At 39.3% G+C, this 15,135-nt stretch overlaps 1 protein-coding gene across 3 annotated transcripts in view; it reads right to left on the reverse strand.

Annotated features, from left to right (window-relative positions):
• The window catches only part of EIF4E (eukaryotic translation initiation factor 4E), a 38,879-nt gene extending 25,859 nt beyond the window's left edge, over window positions 1-13,020 (reverse strand). The window contains exon 1 of one of the 3 annotated variants that reach the window (XM_086406692.1): window positions 12,292-12,435. In XM_086406692.1, coding sequence (XP_086262818.1) covers window positions 12,292-12,348 — 57 coding nt within the window. In that variant the 5' untranslated portion in view covers window positions 12,349-12,435. Of the gene's footprint in view, window positions 1-11,885; window positions 12,436-12,971 lie in introns of those variants that run through there. The other 2 variants (XM_086406693.1, XM_086406694.1) reach the window with 2 other exon arrangements.
• Window positions 13,021-15,135: the final 2,115 nt, after the last annotated feature.

A 15,135-nucleotide genomic window follows, 5' to 3' on the forward strand; every position in this document is an offset into this window, starting at 1 on the left:
AATAAGAAAATAAGCTATCAAGCTGTGAAAAGACATGGAGGAATCTTAAATGCATACTACTAAGTGAAAGGATCCTTAAAGGGTACGTACAGTTTAACAACTATATGATAACAATCACATTTCTGGGAAAGACAAAGGATAGTAAAAAGATTTGTAGTTGCTAAGGGTTGTGGAGGAGGGAGGGATAAACAGAAGACTTTTAGGCAGTGAAACAATTTGTATGAAACTATAATGATAAATGGGTTATGTCAAGTGTCCAAACCTACAGAATGTGCAACAATAAGAGTGAATCCTGATGTCAACTACAGTCTTCAGGTACTAATGATGTGTCAATGTAGGTTCATCCAGTGTTAACAAACGTACCATTCTGGTGTGGAATGTTGATTGCACGGGAGACTGTGCATGTTGGGGCAGGATGTATGTCAGAACCCTTTGGACATTCCTTTCAATTTTGTAGTGAACTTAAAATTGCTCTAAAAAAAGTCAAAGGAATAGGAAAAGGCACAAAGGGAGACATGGTGGGCAGGGCGGGAGGAAGAGTCCACAAACAAGTAAACCAGAAAACACATTGTTAGGATTGCAGATGATTTTTTTCTTCATACATATCTAAATGTTCCAAATTTATTATGACAAAATTAATATTGAAGCCCAAATATATGTAGTGTCTACTTCTGGACTGCTCAGTCTGCTCCAGAAATGTCAGTCCCCACTTGCACCAACATCACATTCTTAAAAGTACCTTTGTTGAATGTTTTTTTTCTCCTTGCAGGGGACATTCTTCTTTCCCCTTTTCTCCTCCTTTTCAAAAATTTAATGCCATTTTCATTTGTTTATTCTTTCAAATAAACTTACAAACTTTTTCTTTAAATGGCCAGAGAATAAATATTTTAGGCTGGGAATCTGATCACTTCTTCATTGTTTTGTTTTACAATCTTGTGAAATAAAAACCATTCTTAGCAGGCCACACAAAAAAGCAGCCCTAAGGCCAGCTTGTGAACCCCAACATCAAGTGTAGCTTCCACTGCACTAGCAAATATTTTGATTCAGTTTATATGGAATGTACACATCAACTTTAGGAAAAAAACAACATCTTTCCAACAGTAACTCTTTGAAAAGCAAATTATGATTCTTCACTTACTAAAGTCCTCTACTGTATTTCTCACTTGATTTATGAATCCTGCAAACTGTTAGGATTTATAATTTCTAGGCACTTAAAGACTCTGGTATTTGAGCATATGATTGCTGCAAAGAACTTCCTAGGTTTGTTATTATTCCTGGCATTTTTGGCCTACTTATATAGAAAAATTGTTAACATTATATTCTATAATCAGAATGCAACAAGTTACTTTTTAAATGTCACAGTAAGTATTAGTTCTTTATTTCTCTTCTATTCAGTAATCCAGTATCTCGTAGGTTAAGGGAGAGCTGGGTTAAGCACTCAAGAGTGCATGGCACATGATAGGCACTTAAATGTTTGCATAAATAAACGATTCTAATTTTGTTCCCAGTCAAAACTGCACTAAAACTACAGTGAATTAAAAAAAAAAAAAAAGAAGGTCCACAATCATGGGGAGAGCAGGAGGAAAAAAAAAAGAAAGAAAAGTGGAATGTAGATGGACAAGTGGTAACTATCAGTATACACCTTAAAGTCTCCTGGCAGCACCTTTATAACTTGGAGTGAAGGGAGTAAATTAAAAAGAATTTGGAGAGGGCTTCCCTGGTGGTCCAATGGTTAAGAATCTACCTTGCAACAAATGAACACCAGTTCAATCCCTGGTCCGGGGAGATCCCACATGCCGCGTGGCAACTGTACCCCAACTACTGAAGCCTGTGGGCCTAGAGCCTGTACTCCACAAGAGAAGTCATCTCAATGAGTAGCCTGCACCCCACAACAAGGAGCAGCCCCCACTTATCACAACTAGAGAAAGCCCATGTGCAGCAACAAAGACCCAGCATAGCCAAAAATAAATAAATAAAAAGAATCCAGTGAAAGCTGTTTCGGAAATAACTAGGTCTCTCCATCCCCACTGGAGAAGGCAATGACAACCCACTCCAGTACTCTTGACTGGAAAATCCCATGGACAGAGGGGCCTGGTAGGCTGCAGTCCATGGGGTCGCTAGGAGTCGGACACGACTGAGCGACTTCACTTTCACTTTTCACTTTCATGCATTATAGAAGGAAATGGCAACCCACTCCAGTGTTCTTGCCTGGAGAATCCCAGGGACGGAGAGCCTGGTGGGCTGCCGTCTGTGGGGTCGCACAGAGTCGGACACAACTGAAGCGACTTAGCAGTAGCAGCAGCTCCATCCCCAGCCCCACCCAACCACTCCAGGTCCCCAGGACTGCTGCCATGAGTTCAAGAATAAAAAGAAAAAAAGCAACTCGGAGAAAATAGTCAGGGATAGATCATGCCTTTAAAAATATGTACCTATATACGTCCTCCAAAAGTTATTCAATTCAAAAGCATACAATTATTCCAGGAAGCTATGAAAATGAGCATTCAGAAGATCAGAGAGACAGAGAACATCTGGAAATTTAAATTATGAGACAGAAAAGGTTTGAAGTGGTAAAGAACCTGCCTGCCAATGCAGGAGACACAACAGATGCAGTTTCAATTGCTGGATTGGGAAGATCCCTTGGAGGAGAGGCATGGCAACCCACTATCACCAGACTGGATATATGGGTACAATAAAAATTATATTTCAGAAAGTGAAATCGCTCAGTCGTGTCTGACTCTTTGCGACCCCATAGACTGTAGCCTACCAGGCTCCTCCTTCCATGGGATTCTCCAGGCAAGGGTACTGGAGTGGGTTGCCATTTCCTTCTCCAGGGGATCTTCCCAACTCAGGGATTGAACGCAGGTCTCCCACATTCCAGGCAGACGCTTTAACCTCTGAGCCACCAGGGAAGCGGTATCTCAGTGTAGTTTTAATTCAGATTTCACTTATATTATGAGTAAGGATTAGAGTCTCTTATGTTTTATGCCTCTACTTCCATTTCAGGGCTTCCCTGGTGGCTCAGATGGTAAAGAATCCACATGCGATGCAGGAGACTGAGGTTTGATTCTTGGGTCGGGAAGATGCCCTGGAGAAGGAAATGGCAACCCACTCCAGTATTCTTGCCTGGAGAATCCCATGGACAGAGGAACCTCGCAGGCTACAGTACATGGGGTCACAAAGAGTTGGACACAACTGAAGCAACTTAGCACACACAGAAAACAAAACAAAAAAGAGATGGGAAACGAGAGCAAAATTTATATTTAATTTAGAGAGCACACAAGAGCATGTCAGAGCATGCAGACATGAACGACTCAGTGAACTAGTGACTCCAATATATAATTAACTGTTTCAAAGAGAAAAACGGATAGGAAAATCACCAATAGATCTCTCAGAAGAGATGGATATATTTGCTATATATGGATAAGAGTTACTATATTTAAAAAGTTCAATGAGTACCCAGCACAACAGATAATATTCATACTAAAGTATGTCACTGTGAAATGGGGACAAGGAAACTCGACAAATTTCTGGGGAATGGAAAGGGAACTAGTCACGTTAAAAAAAAAAAGTCATCAGAATAATTCCTGAATTAACAATTATGAGAGAAAATGACCATGGGACTTAAAAATTCTGAACAAAAGACTACACCCAGCCAAACTACATGTTCAATACGCATGGTGTCAAAAATCTTTCTCGTGCACCTTTTCTCAAAAATTTTCTGGAAGATGTGATCCACCATAGTGAAACAACCAACCATAATCAGAGGAAGAAAAGAGATACAGCAAACAGAGGGGTGCAACACAGAAGTCACGAGAACAAATCAGGAACATAGTCAAGAGGGATCCAAGCAAGACAGGTGTGCACCAGATATAGAGAACAACAGTCTAGACTGGAGCAGTGCGATTCAGGCTACATTCATTTTGCATCTGTTATGACCAAAGGGCTTACTATGCTACCTTCTATTAAAAAACAGATTGACATGTGTCTGGCCTGGGTGTTTATATACACTTAACTCAACTTAAACATAGGCTAACAAAGCTCCTTTCCCCCTCTTTTGTGCCCTACTCCCTGGAACAGCTAGGAATTTGACACCAAAGTTAACCTATTCTTAAATACAGAACAACTCATTCCAAGAGACTTCTTTCTTAACTGAAGGTTCTCTGCCTGGCCCATTTCACAGCCCCACCAGGTAACCATAGAGTCCTGTGTTTCACAGAACATAATCTTACCCATTGGTTTTCCCAAGAGGAGCTCTAGTGGAAATTTCAGGAAGTTGAAACCAAGCTATTAACCCAGAAGGTGTGTTCAACTACAGTAGCAATACTGCGCTTTCCTTATACATCATCTAAGTTTTTAGTTTTTCAAAATTAAAACAGCTGAAAGATACACAGACTGGATATTAAACTCTAAAGATAATTAGACTGTTCAAAAAAATCAAGGAAATGATTAACATGAAAGTCAGGATAGTGAATAGGTAAGGAGGCAAAGAAATGAAAATGTGACCATGGAGTAAAAAGCTGAAGCACTGATGATGTCTTACATGACGGGTCTTCAGTTTATTACTCTAAAACTTACAGACACATGTATATTTTTTCTACATATAAATATCTCAGTTAGAAAGGAATTCTAAAAAGAAAAAAATTGTAGCCTGATAGCCAACTACAGTAACCAAAGTGCTTTATCAGAGGAGTTTTTAAATTTTCAATTTGTTGACAAAACATTCACCCTACAGATATACCACCTCATGTATAGAATACAGGTAAGAGTTATTCATCATAGCACTTAACTAGCAAATGGTTGGAATTCCAAAGTAAGTTACATGGCTAAACTGGGGATGTGAAGTAGGGTGGGAGGTAAAGGATGTGTGTGTATGACAGGAGGGGAGCTGTAGACTACTCAAAAGTATGGCTACATGGATACAGGGAGGTATGATTCTTTAGGGGGCATAACTAACAATCTTCTACACCTTTGAATTTTCTATTGCCTTTCTCAAATAATCACAGTAGTTAACCCTGGTGGCTCAGATGGTAAAGCATCTGCCTACAATGCAGGAGACCCAGGTTCAATCCCTGGGTTGGGAAGATCCTCTGGAGAAGGAAATAGCAACCCACTCCAGTACTCTTTCCTGGAAAATCCCATGGACGGAGCAGTGTGGTAGGTTACAGTCCATGGGGTCGCAAAGAGTCAGACACGACTAAGCGACTTCACTTCACTTCCCCGATCTTTCTTTAAATTTAGGTATGGATAACACAGCCAAACCAATAAACACAAATGGTACTATAATTCATCCCCAGATTAACAATCACATTCCCTCTTATAATCAATTCAGGATTATACACTTTGATATACTGATATGCCTTAATTGGACCCCAGGAAGTGTTCATCAATATATAAATAATATGTTTTAAGATCAAACCATGTAATATATATCATCAGAAAAAAAAAATGAAAACTTGATTGTTGATATGAAATGCTCTAAAAGACATAATAAGTTAAAAACACAAGAGGCCAAAATAGTGTATGGAGTTGGCTACTACTTATTTTTTGTAAAGGATATACAGTTGATCCTTCAACAATGTAGAGGTTAGGGGTACCGACCCTATACAGTCAAAAATCCACACACAACTTTACAGTCAGCCCTTCTCATCCAAAACCTGGCATTTGCGGACTCAAACAACTGCAGATCATGTAGTATCACAGAATGCATTTAGTGAAATTAAAAAATCCATACATAAGTGGAGCCCCACATTTCCAATATCACATTTGCTTGTGTATACATATAATATAGTGTGTGTGTGTATATATATATATCTCCTTCAGTATCTGTGGCAGATTGGTTCCAGGACCCCCTAAGATACCAAAATCTACAGATGTTCAAGTCCCTTAAATAAAATGGCACAGCACAGAGAGCCCTCCAAAATTTGACCAGTTGACTGAATCCTTGGATGGAAATCCGTGCTGAGGGTGGGAGGGACACTGAATATACAAATCTCCACAGAAAGATAAGAACTGACCATGCTGGTTGCCCCTAGAAGTGATCCATCTGGATAGGAACAGCCTGAGCAAACCTCATTGTACACTCTTTTGTACAAAAATTGATTTGTGGACAATGTAAACAACAACTGGCTATTCACACACACATTTTCTTAAACAGCAAAACAAGGTCATATGACAATTTGTCAAGACCAAATAATTATCTTTGCAAGTTGAATATAGAAAAAAATTAGAAAGATGTCTTCCTAGAATAAAATTAAACAATAACTTGCCCAATGAAACTGGCATTTGTTGTATCCAGTTATTCCTTACAAAGTTGTAACACAATATGTGTTTGTATATACCAGGATATATCTAGATTCTAGAGCCACTGTCCAATTCAGTATCCATTTACTACATATGGAATTAAATTACAAGTAATTAAAAATTACATTTAAAGTTTAAAAATCATTTCTTTGTTGGATTAGTTTTATTTCAAGGGCTCAACAGTGCAGCTAGTGGCTACTGTATTAGAAGCACAAATACAGAACTTTTGATCGTCACAGAAAGTTCTCCTGGACAGCATTTTTTCAGAAGAATCCTCAAAAAAGCCAGTTAACATCTGAATGCTTTGGAGAGAACTAGGTGGTTGGAAAGAACAGGAGATATCTCACACCAGTAAGATAGGACTTGGCCTGTGCCAGGCAGCATCCTTAATGTTTCATGTTAACAGTTTTAATCCTTACTGTACTTCAATTATTTTCCTTTGTAATCCTAAGTATTAATATTTTATTTAATGCATTTAAAAACAGTATTCTGATAATGAGGTCACAGGCTCCAGCAGACTGGTAAAAGGATCCATCACCTTTAAGGAAAAAGTAATTAAAAAACCTAAAATAACATTAAAAATTAAGATCCAAGCGTGATTTTACTAATACTGTTTGAGAATACAAGTTGTACAAGTTCAAAACAAAAAAATAAATTGTATCACTCATAATCCCATCATGCCACCACCCATACATCCTTTCAGATTTGATTTTATGTTTGTGTGCGAACTATGAGGCATTCTATCCTTAAGGTAAGAGTTTTTCTTAAAGGTAAAGAGTTGGACTTCTGAGTATTGGTTGAATTTTAGTTTTTCTAAGTGTAGTAATAAAGCCTGTAGACAGAACCTGGGTTTGAGTTCCAGCGCTCTCACTTAGGAACTCAGTGACCCTGGCAGAAATTTTTTTTTTAGTTACTTGAAATGTGAATGTCTCACCAATAAAAAGTATTTATCCCACAACATTAAAATTTTTTTAAAAGTACAAGAAAAAGATGTGTATTTTCTCTCTACTGAAGTATTTCTTGCCTTAGTTAATACTTTAAGTTATCAGACTTTGTGGTTACATAAACTGTTATCCTAAGATGACCCATGGAAAACCCCATAAGAATTTTTTATAACAATTTAGTTCACATAAATACTAAATTCTTATTGACTGTCATAATAAGCACAGCATTTTACAGTAACAAGTTTAAAATACATAACTAAAGAAATTTTAGCTTTATAGATTACTGCAAAGAATTTGCTGCAAAGATTACTCAGAGAAATCTTAGTCATATTACCACCTCCGCCAAATAATTCAGCTTTTAAGATGAGTGACATATTATAACTGAAACTTTTTCAAATGGCAGACCTTTCACCAAAATTACTAAAGTACAAAGGTAGCTGAGAACAGATTTCATATTTGCAAATTTTTAAAAAATTTTACTATACTGTTTCAACTAGCAAAATATTTTACCTGTCAAATCATTTGAATTGACAAGGTCCAGAAATCAAATGAGAAGGGGGAGAAGGGAAGAGATCATTCACTTTCTTTAGAAATCAACCCACAAAGTCCTAGACCATTTACTGAAGAATGAACAGTATAACTAACTTGTTTAGTCCTCAGACTTTGGACACTTTGCTATTTCCTTAAGATTTTTTACTTTGGATATCAGCAAACACTGTAGTACAACAGAAACTAAAAAAGTCCACATATTTTCTTTTAGAGCTGTAGCAAAATATCTATTAAGTTTATCAAATTAATCTTTCCAAGTCACACAAGGAACACGCATTACATGCCTGTTGGAAAGACAGTGTCATGTTTAACACACTCTGGAACTTGGCTGCCTTAGTTTGAACTCCACCCCACCACTTATTAGCTGTGCGATCTTGGGGAAGTTAGTCACACAAAGTTACTTCATCTCTCTGTGCCTTGGTTTCCTTATCTGTGAAATAAGAATAATACCTACCTCATAAGGCTGCTAAAAAATTCAATGAATACATGTAAAGCACTTAGTAAGATGCCTGACATACAGTAAGTGCTGTGTTAACTATTATTAAGCTATAAAGACTGCTTAAGTTAAAATTCACTATTACAGACTATTATTTAAAAGAACATTTCTATTAAGTCAGTTGCTTAGAACTTTAAATCTGTAGCCCAGGAAATGCAAAGCTGGTTAGATCTGTTATAATTCCAGACTCTTAGTGAACACAGTGCGCAAAAACTACAGCTTCCCATTGTTTCTATGAAAATGTATCAAAAGTTCCAACTGGGGAAAAAAAATCTTATTTTTCTGATCACATTCTCAGGTTCTAGAAGTAAGAGACTAGAAATGACTACATAGTACTTAAGAGACAAAAGTCATCTTTTTTCTCTAGACACATATAGGAACTTTTAAAGAGAACACTACTGATTTTTACTGTAAAGAGAAGAGTATCAGTTATGAGTAATAAGTTTTGTATTTCTGAATAATGGCAAAGAAAAGATAAAAATAAAGTCAGTTATGTGAATCTCCTAGCAAAGAGAGGAAAAGGTAAGCATACCCATGCATGAATGCACCTGCATGCAGCACATCAATGGAATATTAACTTTATCTAGTTCTTCGTAACTGACGAATTGTCATCTCTGAATATTGTATTTGAAAATCAAAATCACCGTATCTTATTCCCATTTTTCAGCTAGCCTTAGAAATTTCAAGGTCACACAGATATTAAAATTAGACTGTAATTCAGGCTCATTTCCACTTCTCAAAAAATTCTCGATGACAAAGATGGAGCAACTCCAAAACAGCAAGAAAATTTCTAATAGAAGCAGAGAAGGAAAGGAAGAAATTACCACTGCTATAACTACTACTTCACAGGTTCCTTGTTACATCCAGGACTGCAGGTACTTCTATATTCTTAATCTTATATAAATTAAATAGGATACTTAAAAAAATTTTTGTGTAGAATTTTCTATCCAAACTGGATTATGGTTACATAATTCATTAAATATTTTATTCTCTGAAACTCTGGAGTACAAACTATGTTTCTAAGCTGGACTGCTCTAAGTCAAATAATTAGGCATAATATTAATTCAGAGTAAAAAAGTAAAATGTAAAATATAAACACTAGAACCAAATTTCTTTGGCTGATGAATGAACTCTGATAACACTATGTTTTCTTAAAGCAAAAACACGCGTATTAATATGCAAGATCTGCTTGTCAATAGTCTTTGTTTAGCAAAAAACCGCATTATATAACATATTTGTCACATGAATTTAAGATTTACTTTTTATAAACTCTCTGCAAAACATGTTTCTAAGGGATAAAAAAGGAAACATTAGATTAGCTGACTGTCCAAGTGGATTCCACCTATGTTAAAAAAGTTGAAAAAACACAATGTAAAAGCAAGTAAAATTACATACCTTCAGTTTAACTAAAGAAATAAAAATCTCTTATCTTTAAAAGAATTACAAGTCAAAAAACAACCCAATAATGAAGAAAACAGAATGAAGATAAAAGCTACCAAAACAATGTCCCAATGGAGGCAAGATGGCCTGCCATTTTTATCAACTGGTATTAAATCTAACTTTGATCTACTCACAAGCTCTAATTCTGAACTGGCCACAATTCAAATGCCAAGAGTAACAGGAGAGTATTGTTCAAAATTTTCCCACAGTACCTGTTAAGATAAATGGTTCCAATTTGCCTATCAACCTGCTTAACAAATTTAGTATCATTCAGTATCCTTTTGTGTGTCCATGTGTTCTGTCCTGGGTGTTTTTTTAAGTATCATTGATTTACAAAGTTGTGCTAATTTGAGGTATACTGGCAAAGTTTTAAATACACACACACACATATATATTAACCTTCTTTTTCATTATAGTTATTATAAGGTACCAAATATAGTTTTCCCTGCGTTATAAAGCAGGTCCCTGTGCTCTGTTTTATATATCATGGGTTTCTGTTAATCCCAAATTCCTAATTTATCCCTTCCTCCTCCCTTTCCCCTTTGGTAACCATAAATTTGTTAGAATTCTGTGTCTGCGAGTCCATTCTTGTTTTTAAAGTAAGTTCATTTTTATCATGTTTTTTAGATTCCGTCTAAGACACATCTTAATTTAACTGATCTCACACGCACACGCTTGATAATCACATAATATCAAATTGACAGTGACTGATATTTTACATTATTTCAGAGACAAAAATTCCCTGAATGTCTACCAAGGTGGGACAAGCAGGAAAAACTTATGACTCTTTAGGTGCTTATGATTATGCCCAGCAAAAAAGGAATAAGGAAACTCACAAGCTAACTGAAATAGCAATGAATAAACACACTTTTTTGTAGGCTTTACAGGGATACTTCAATTGCAACAAATACTAATCAGCTGCTTAAAAAAAAAAAATCCGACTATTTAAAATTGCGAAAAAGAATTCTAAATGACTAATCTGTGGACAAGGGTACATTAAAAAAAAAAAAATCGCATTTTTTACACTAAAAATGAACTCTTTAAAGTATTTTACAAGCATCCTCAAACTACCATAGTTTCAATCTGGCTTTCGACTTTCACAAACCAGATTTTTAGGTTCCCTACTCCCCAAATTTAAATGCAGTATTCAAATCTCCCAAGGGTCAGCAACTAGAAGGAATACTATACTGTATCACTGACCAGGATCATTAGAAATTAAGCTTCTAAAAGTTTACACTGAACAAGGTATAAAATCCCATTTTATATAATTTGTATCTTCAAGAGCACCTGGTACAAACTCCTAAACATATCAGGGGCTATAAATAAACACTAAAAACTAAAACACTCCTTCAACACTTTGTGGTTTTGCTCCCTGCTTTTGAAACAAAACAGCATAGCTTTGCAAAACCCAAAGGACCTAAATGTTACTGAAACTTCAGAGAATACATTATTGTTTTGTTTAGAGGGTTTAGCCTTGCCCTTATTACCAGCTGTAATGCTTTTAACTGATGCTAGTACAGAGGGCAAGAGAGTTGATCAGTTGTAAGTAATACCAGAACCCATTAAAGGGTTTTAAGTTAAAGTTTACACATTTATCGTTTAGCTATTTAACATCAATGTTCTAAAAATCAGTTAATTGTATCAGCAACTTAAAGAGAGTTCTGTAATCAATCTAATTTCCAGGAAAATAAACACATACTGGTACCAATAAAAGAAGAAATAACCAAGCTTTCTGCCTTTAACTCTGGCAGGAAGCTAAGGATAGTTTACATCAATGTAATGAAAAATAAGCATTTGTGTATTCTACAGACCTTTCTATACCTAGTTTTCAAAGTAGTTATAGAAATCTTTAAAGAGTCAAAGCAAATTGGGAAGCCATTATCAAAATCACAAACTACCATTAAAGATACACGAAAACATCTGGCAACGAAGGTCTGGAATTGGTTCCAGAGTATCAAAGGTTTTCTGGTGAATGTATTACGCCTCTAAATTATCACTTAGATGCGACATTCCTAAAACGGCAACATAGGCCTAGAAGTTTCAGTGAGCCAGTGCAGGCAAAACCAAACTATGACAAAGATACTCTCTCCTTTGAGCGGTAACAATCAACTTTGTGCTCTGGGATCAACTTGCTTCAGAGAAGTCTAAGATGGTACCTAAATTGGGAGGGAAGCCAGTAGAACGGATAAAATCAAATGAAAAATGAACTCGAAAAGTTAAGTTTCTATTTCCAATAAACTGCGTCTGTGAAATCTTCCAGACGATAAAGACTCGGTAGAACAGACGGATCTAGACCCAGACGCATTCTCTGAGGCGTGCGCACAGCGCGGAAGGATGAATGAATGAAGACAGGCGCGTGTGAAATGCAGCTGGTCCGGCCGGCAACCAGACCGGCAGCAGCTCTCCGTAGGCCTCGCTCCTCCCCCTTCCCTCCTCCATGACAGCCCGGTCTCGAGCACGGAGGGGCGAGGACAATGTGGTCCCCCTTCTAACCCCCCCCCACTTTCATCCTCCTCTCAGAGGTTTACCGCGCGGCACGGGGTTCCCCTCCCCACCCCAAACCTTTCTCGCCTCCCCTGCCGCCAACCCCGGCAACTCTCCGAGGCGCTGGAGTAACATGCGCTCGCCCCTCTCGGCTCCCCTCGGCGAGGTCGAAGCTTCTACGCGCGTGCCGCGGCACCACTCCCGCCCAACCCACCCTCTGGCAACGCGAGCCCACCGGCCTCCCGGCCCACCGATCTAAGGAACCCCGGCACGCGCGCCGCACCCGAGTCCCTGGGCTATAGAGAGGCTCGGGAGGGAGAGAGGGAAAGGTTGCCCCGGGGCGCCCTCCTCCATCTCATTCCTGGCCGGCTCGCCGCCCACCCTCCCTGCGGATCCCGATGCCTGCTAGGAGCCGGCCCCGCGCCCTCCTATCCCGAAAACACAATTCTCACAACCCTAGCCCAGGGCCCCGAACACCCTCCATCCTCGTGGTCTTAAGGCTCCGCCGGAGGCGCCGCCCCTCCCCCACTCCTCTCCCCGAGCTCTCGGGCCCCCACCAGAACGTGTGCTCCACACGCCGTAGCGGCCAACCTCCGGGGCGCCCCCAGTTGTCCGCGGGGAGGTCAGGCCCAAGAAGAGGGGGAGGGGGCGGCAAGGGGTAGCATGCGCGCCGGGAACGCCGTCCCGCGGGGTCCCCCAGTCCGAAGGGAGACAGAGCGCGGGGACCAGTGGGGGTGGGGGCCAAAGGCAATACTCACCGGTTCCACAGTCGCCATCTTAGATCGATCTGATCGCACAACCGCTCCTGAAGGGGGGGGGGGGTGGTGAGAGGAAAAAAAGGGGATTCAAACCGGATTGGCCGGCTACTGTTCACGTGACGGACGTGTCCGTTTGGCCCTGGCGGCGCCTGCGCAAGACTGCGGCTGCGTGTTTAACGAGAGGCTTCTGGGAAGTGAAGTCTCTCCCGTTCCCCCCCCCCCCCTTTTTTTTTTTCTTTTAGGCAAAGAAGTTTAAAAAAAAAAAAAAGAACCGGTCACGTGGTCGATGGGTACGGTTCCCGCTTCTCGGCGCGGGGGACACTTGCGTTCTGCAGGGTGGTTTTCAGTCCTCTGCTCTTCCGCCTGGATAGATGCTGTCGCACTTACTGCCAGGCATGCCTACTGTGCCGTTTGTCGCCCTGTCCTCCCATCTTCCCCGGAAGGTTGGGAACCGAAGGCTCAGCACGCTCAATAAGGCTTCATTTGCTTAACTGAGGTCCTAGGACGAGTTGCCTGTGTGTTTATTTAATTTTCTTTTGACTTCTCACCATTTTCTCTTAGTTTTAAAAAGAGTTGGCGTTGGAGAATAGTTGTTTGAGCAGTCAGCCCTCCTCGGTCCCTTGGCTCCGCTAACACTGGTGGTCACTCATTGCCATCACTGCGAAAGGGGGTGGCGGAACCGCCCACAGTACCCACTTGCCACAGGTTGGGGGAGGGGGAGTGCACCCGACAGCTTTTCCTGTTCCAACTCCTGAAATTAAGACTTCAGGGTTAAATCTTGCGTGGAAGTAAAAATGATTTGCAAGTTGTGTCCTCTCGCTTCCACTGTTCTGCTTTAACGTGAACGGAAACCGCCCAAGTCCAGGTGCCAGCCAGGGAAGCCACTCCGGCCCCCGCTGACTAAGCCCTGGACTGACCGTCAGGAGTCGTTAGGCCAGGTCAACTATGACTCTTGACGTTGACTCATTCTCGTTAGGCAAGTGACTTAGTCAGTGCCTCAGCTTTTTCATTTATGAACCACAGATAATAATACACTTACCTCACAAGGGTTTGCTGAGCTAGTGATTGTAACCAGTTTTGTAGATGCATCGGACTCTATAAATGCTTCACTATAGGCAACCTCGTGTCTTCCTAAGGATCAGCGGCTTCCCTTAATGTTTGTTTTTTTTTAAACAATTAAAAATTTTTTTCTTTTGTGTACTTTGTTACATTATCATACACACCAATGCAATTTTAAAGTTTCAAGACAAGCTCCGCCCCCCCCCCTTTTTTTAACTGTAGCTACCCTCCACAGAAGACTTTAATGTTCAGGAAAATATTGTTATATTCACAATAATCACTGGCAATTAGAAATTCATTCCCACTATGGCATCCTACATTTCCTTTCCATGTAAGATACTGTGCTGTCATTTCTCAAGACAGTGTTACTCTGCACGGTTATGAACAGAGGTAAAGATATCTAGTAGAGTGCTACTCTAAGGTTTAATGAGGAAGACATAAGTTTCTACTTTCCATGCTTTTTAAGAATGTTAACACCAGAAAAATAAGTATAAGCAGGTTGCCTGTGCCTGCCTGCTTATAGTGTTGCTGATGTTCTTAACTGTGTCATACCTATTATTGAGTACATAATGGTTGCTTGAGTTGACTAACACATAATTGAGGCTGTAATAAGAACTCAAAAACCATGGCCTGTTCATATGCTTTGGTTTACCTGGATGTCAGAGACAATTAATGAAAGCTTCTGACCAGTCAGTTTAGCTTTAGTAGGTTTAAAATAGAATTCTGAAAAAATAAATGGATAATATGGATTTCTATTTACAGAGACTATCTACTTTTAGCCTATCCAAAGTAATTACAGTCGATCTCAGTCTTACTTTCTGTTGTTTAAAATTAGTATCCTGTTACCTGCTCTGACTATATAGTATAGATGTATTCTTTTCCCAGTTGTCTAGATAACAGAACAAAAGAGATTTAAAATTTAAAGAGATTTTAGTCCCCATGTGGGATTGATAACCAGTGATGTTTTAAAAACTTGTTGTAATGATAGCTTCCATTTTATTAGCTTTTCTCTTGATAAAACACACCTCACTTTGGTCAATCATCCTAGTGCTTCTACAATATATGTGTATATACTCCTATTCTTTGCAGCTAATTTCTATTTTGT

This window comes from Bos grunniens, chromosome 6 (genome assembly GCF_055505025.1).
Source record: "Bos grunniens cultivar Pamir isolate PY7600 chromosome 6, Bosgru_T2T1.0, whole genome shotgun sequence".
Lineage (NCBI taxonomy): Eukaryota > Metazoa > Chordata > Mammalia > Artiodactyla > Bovidae > Bos > Bos grunniens.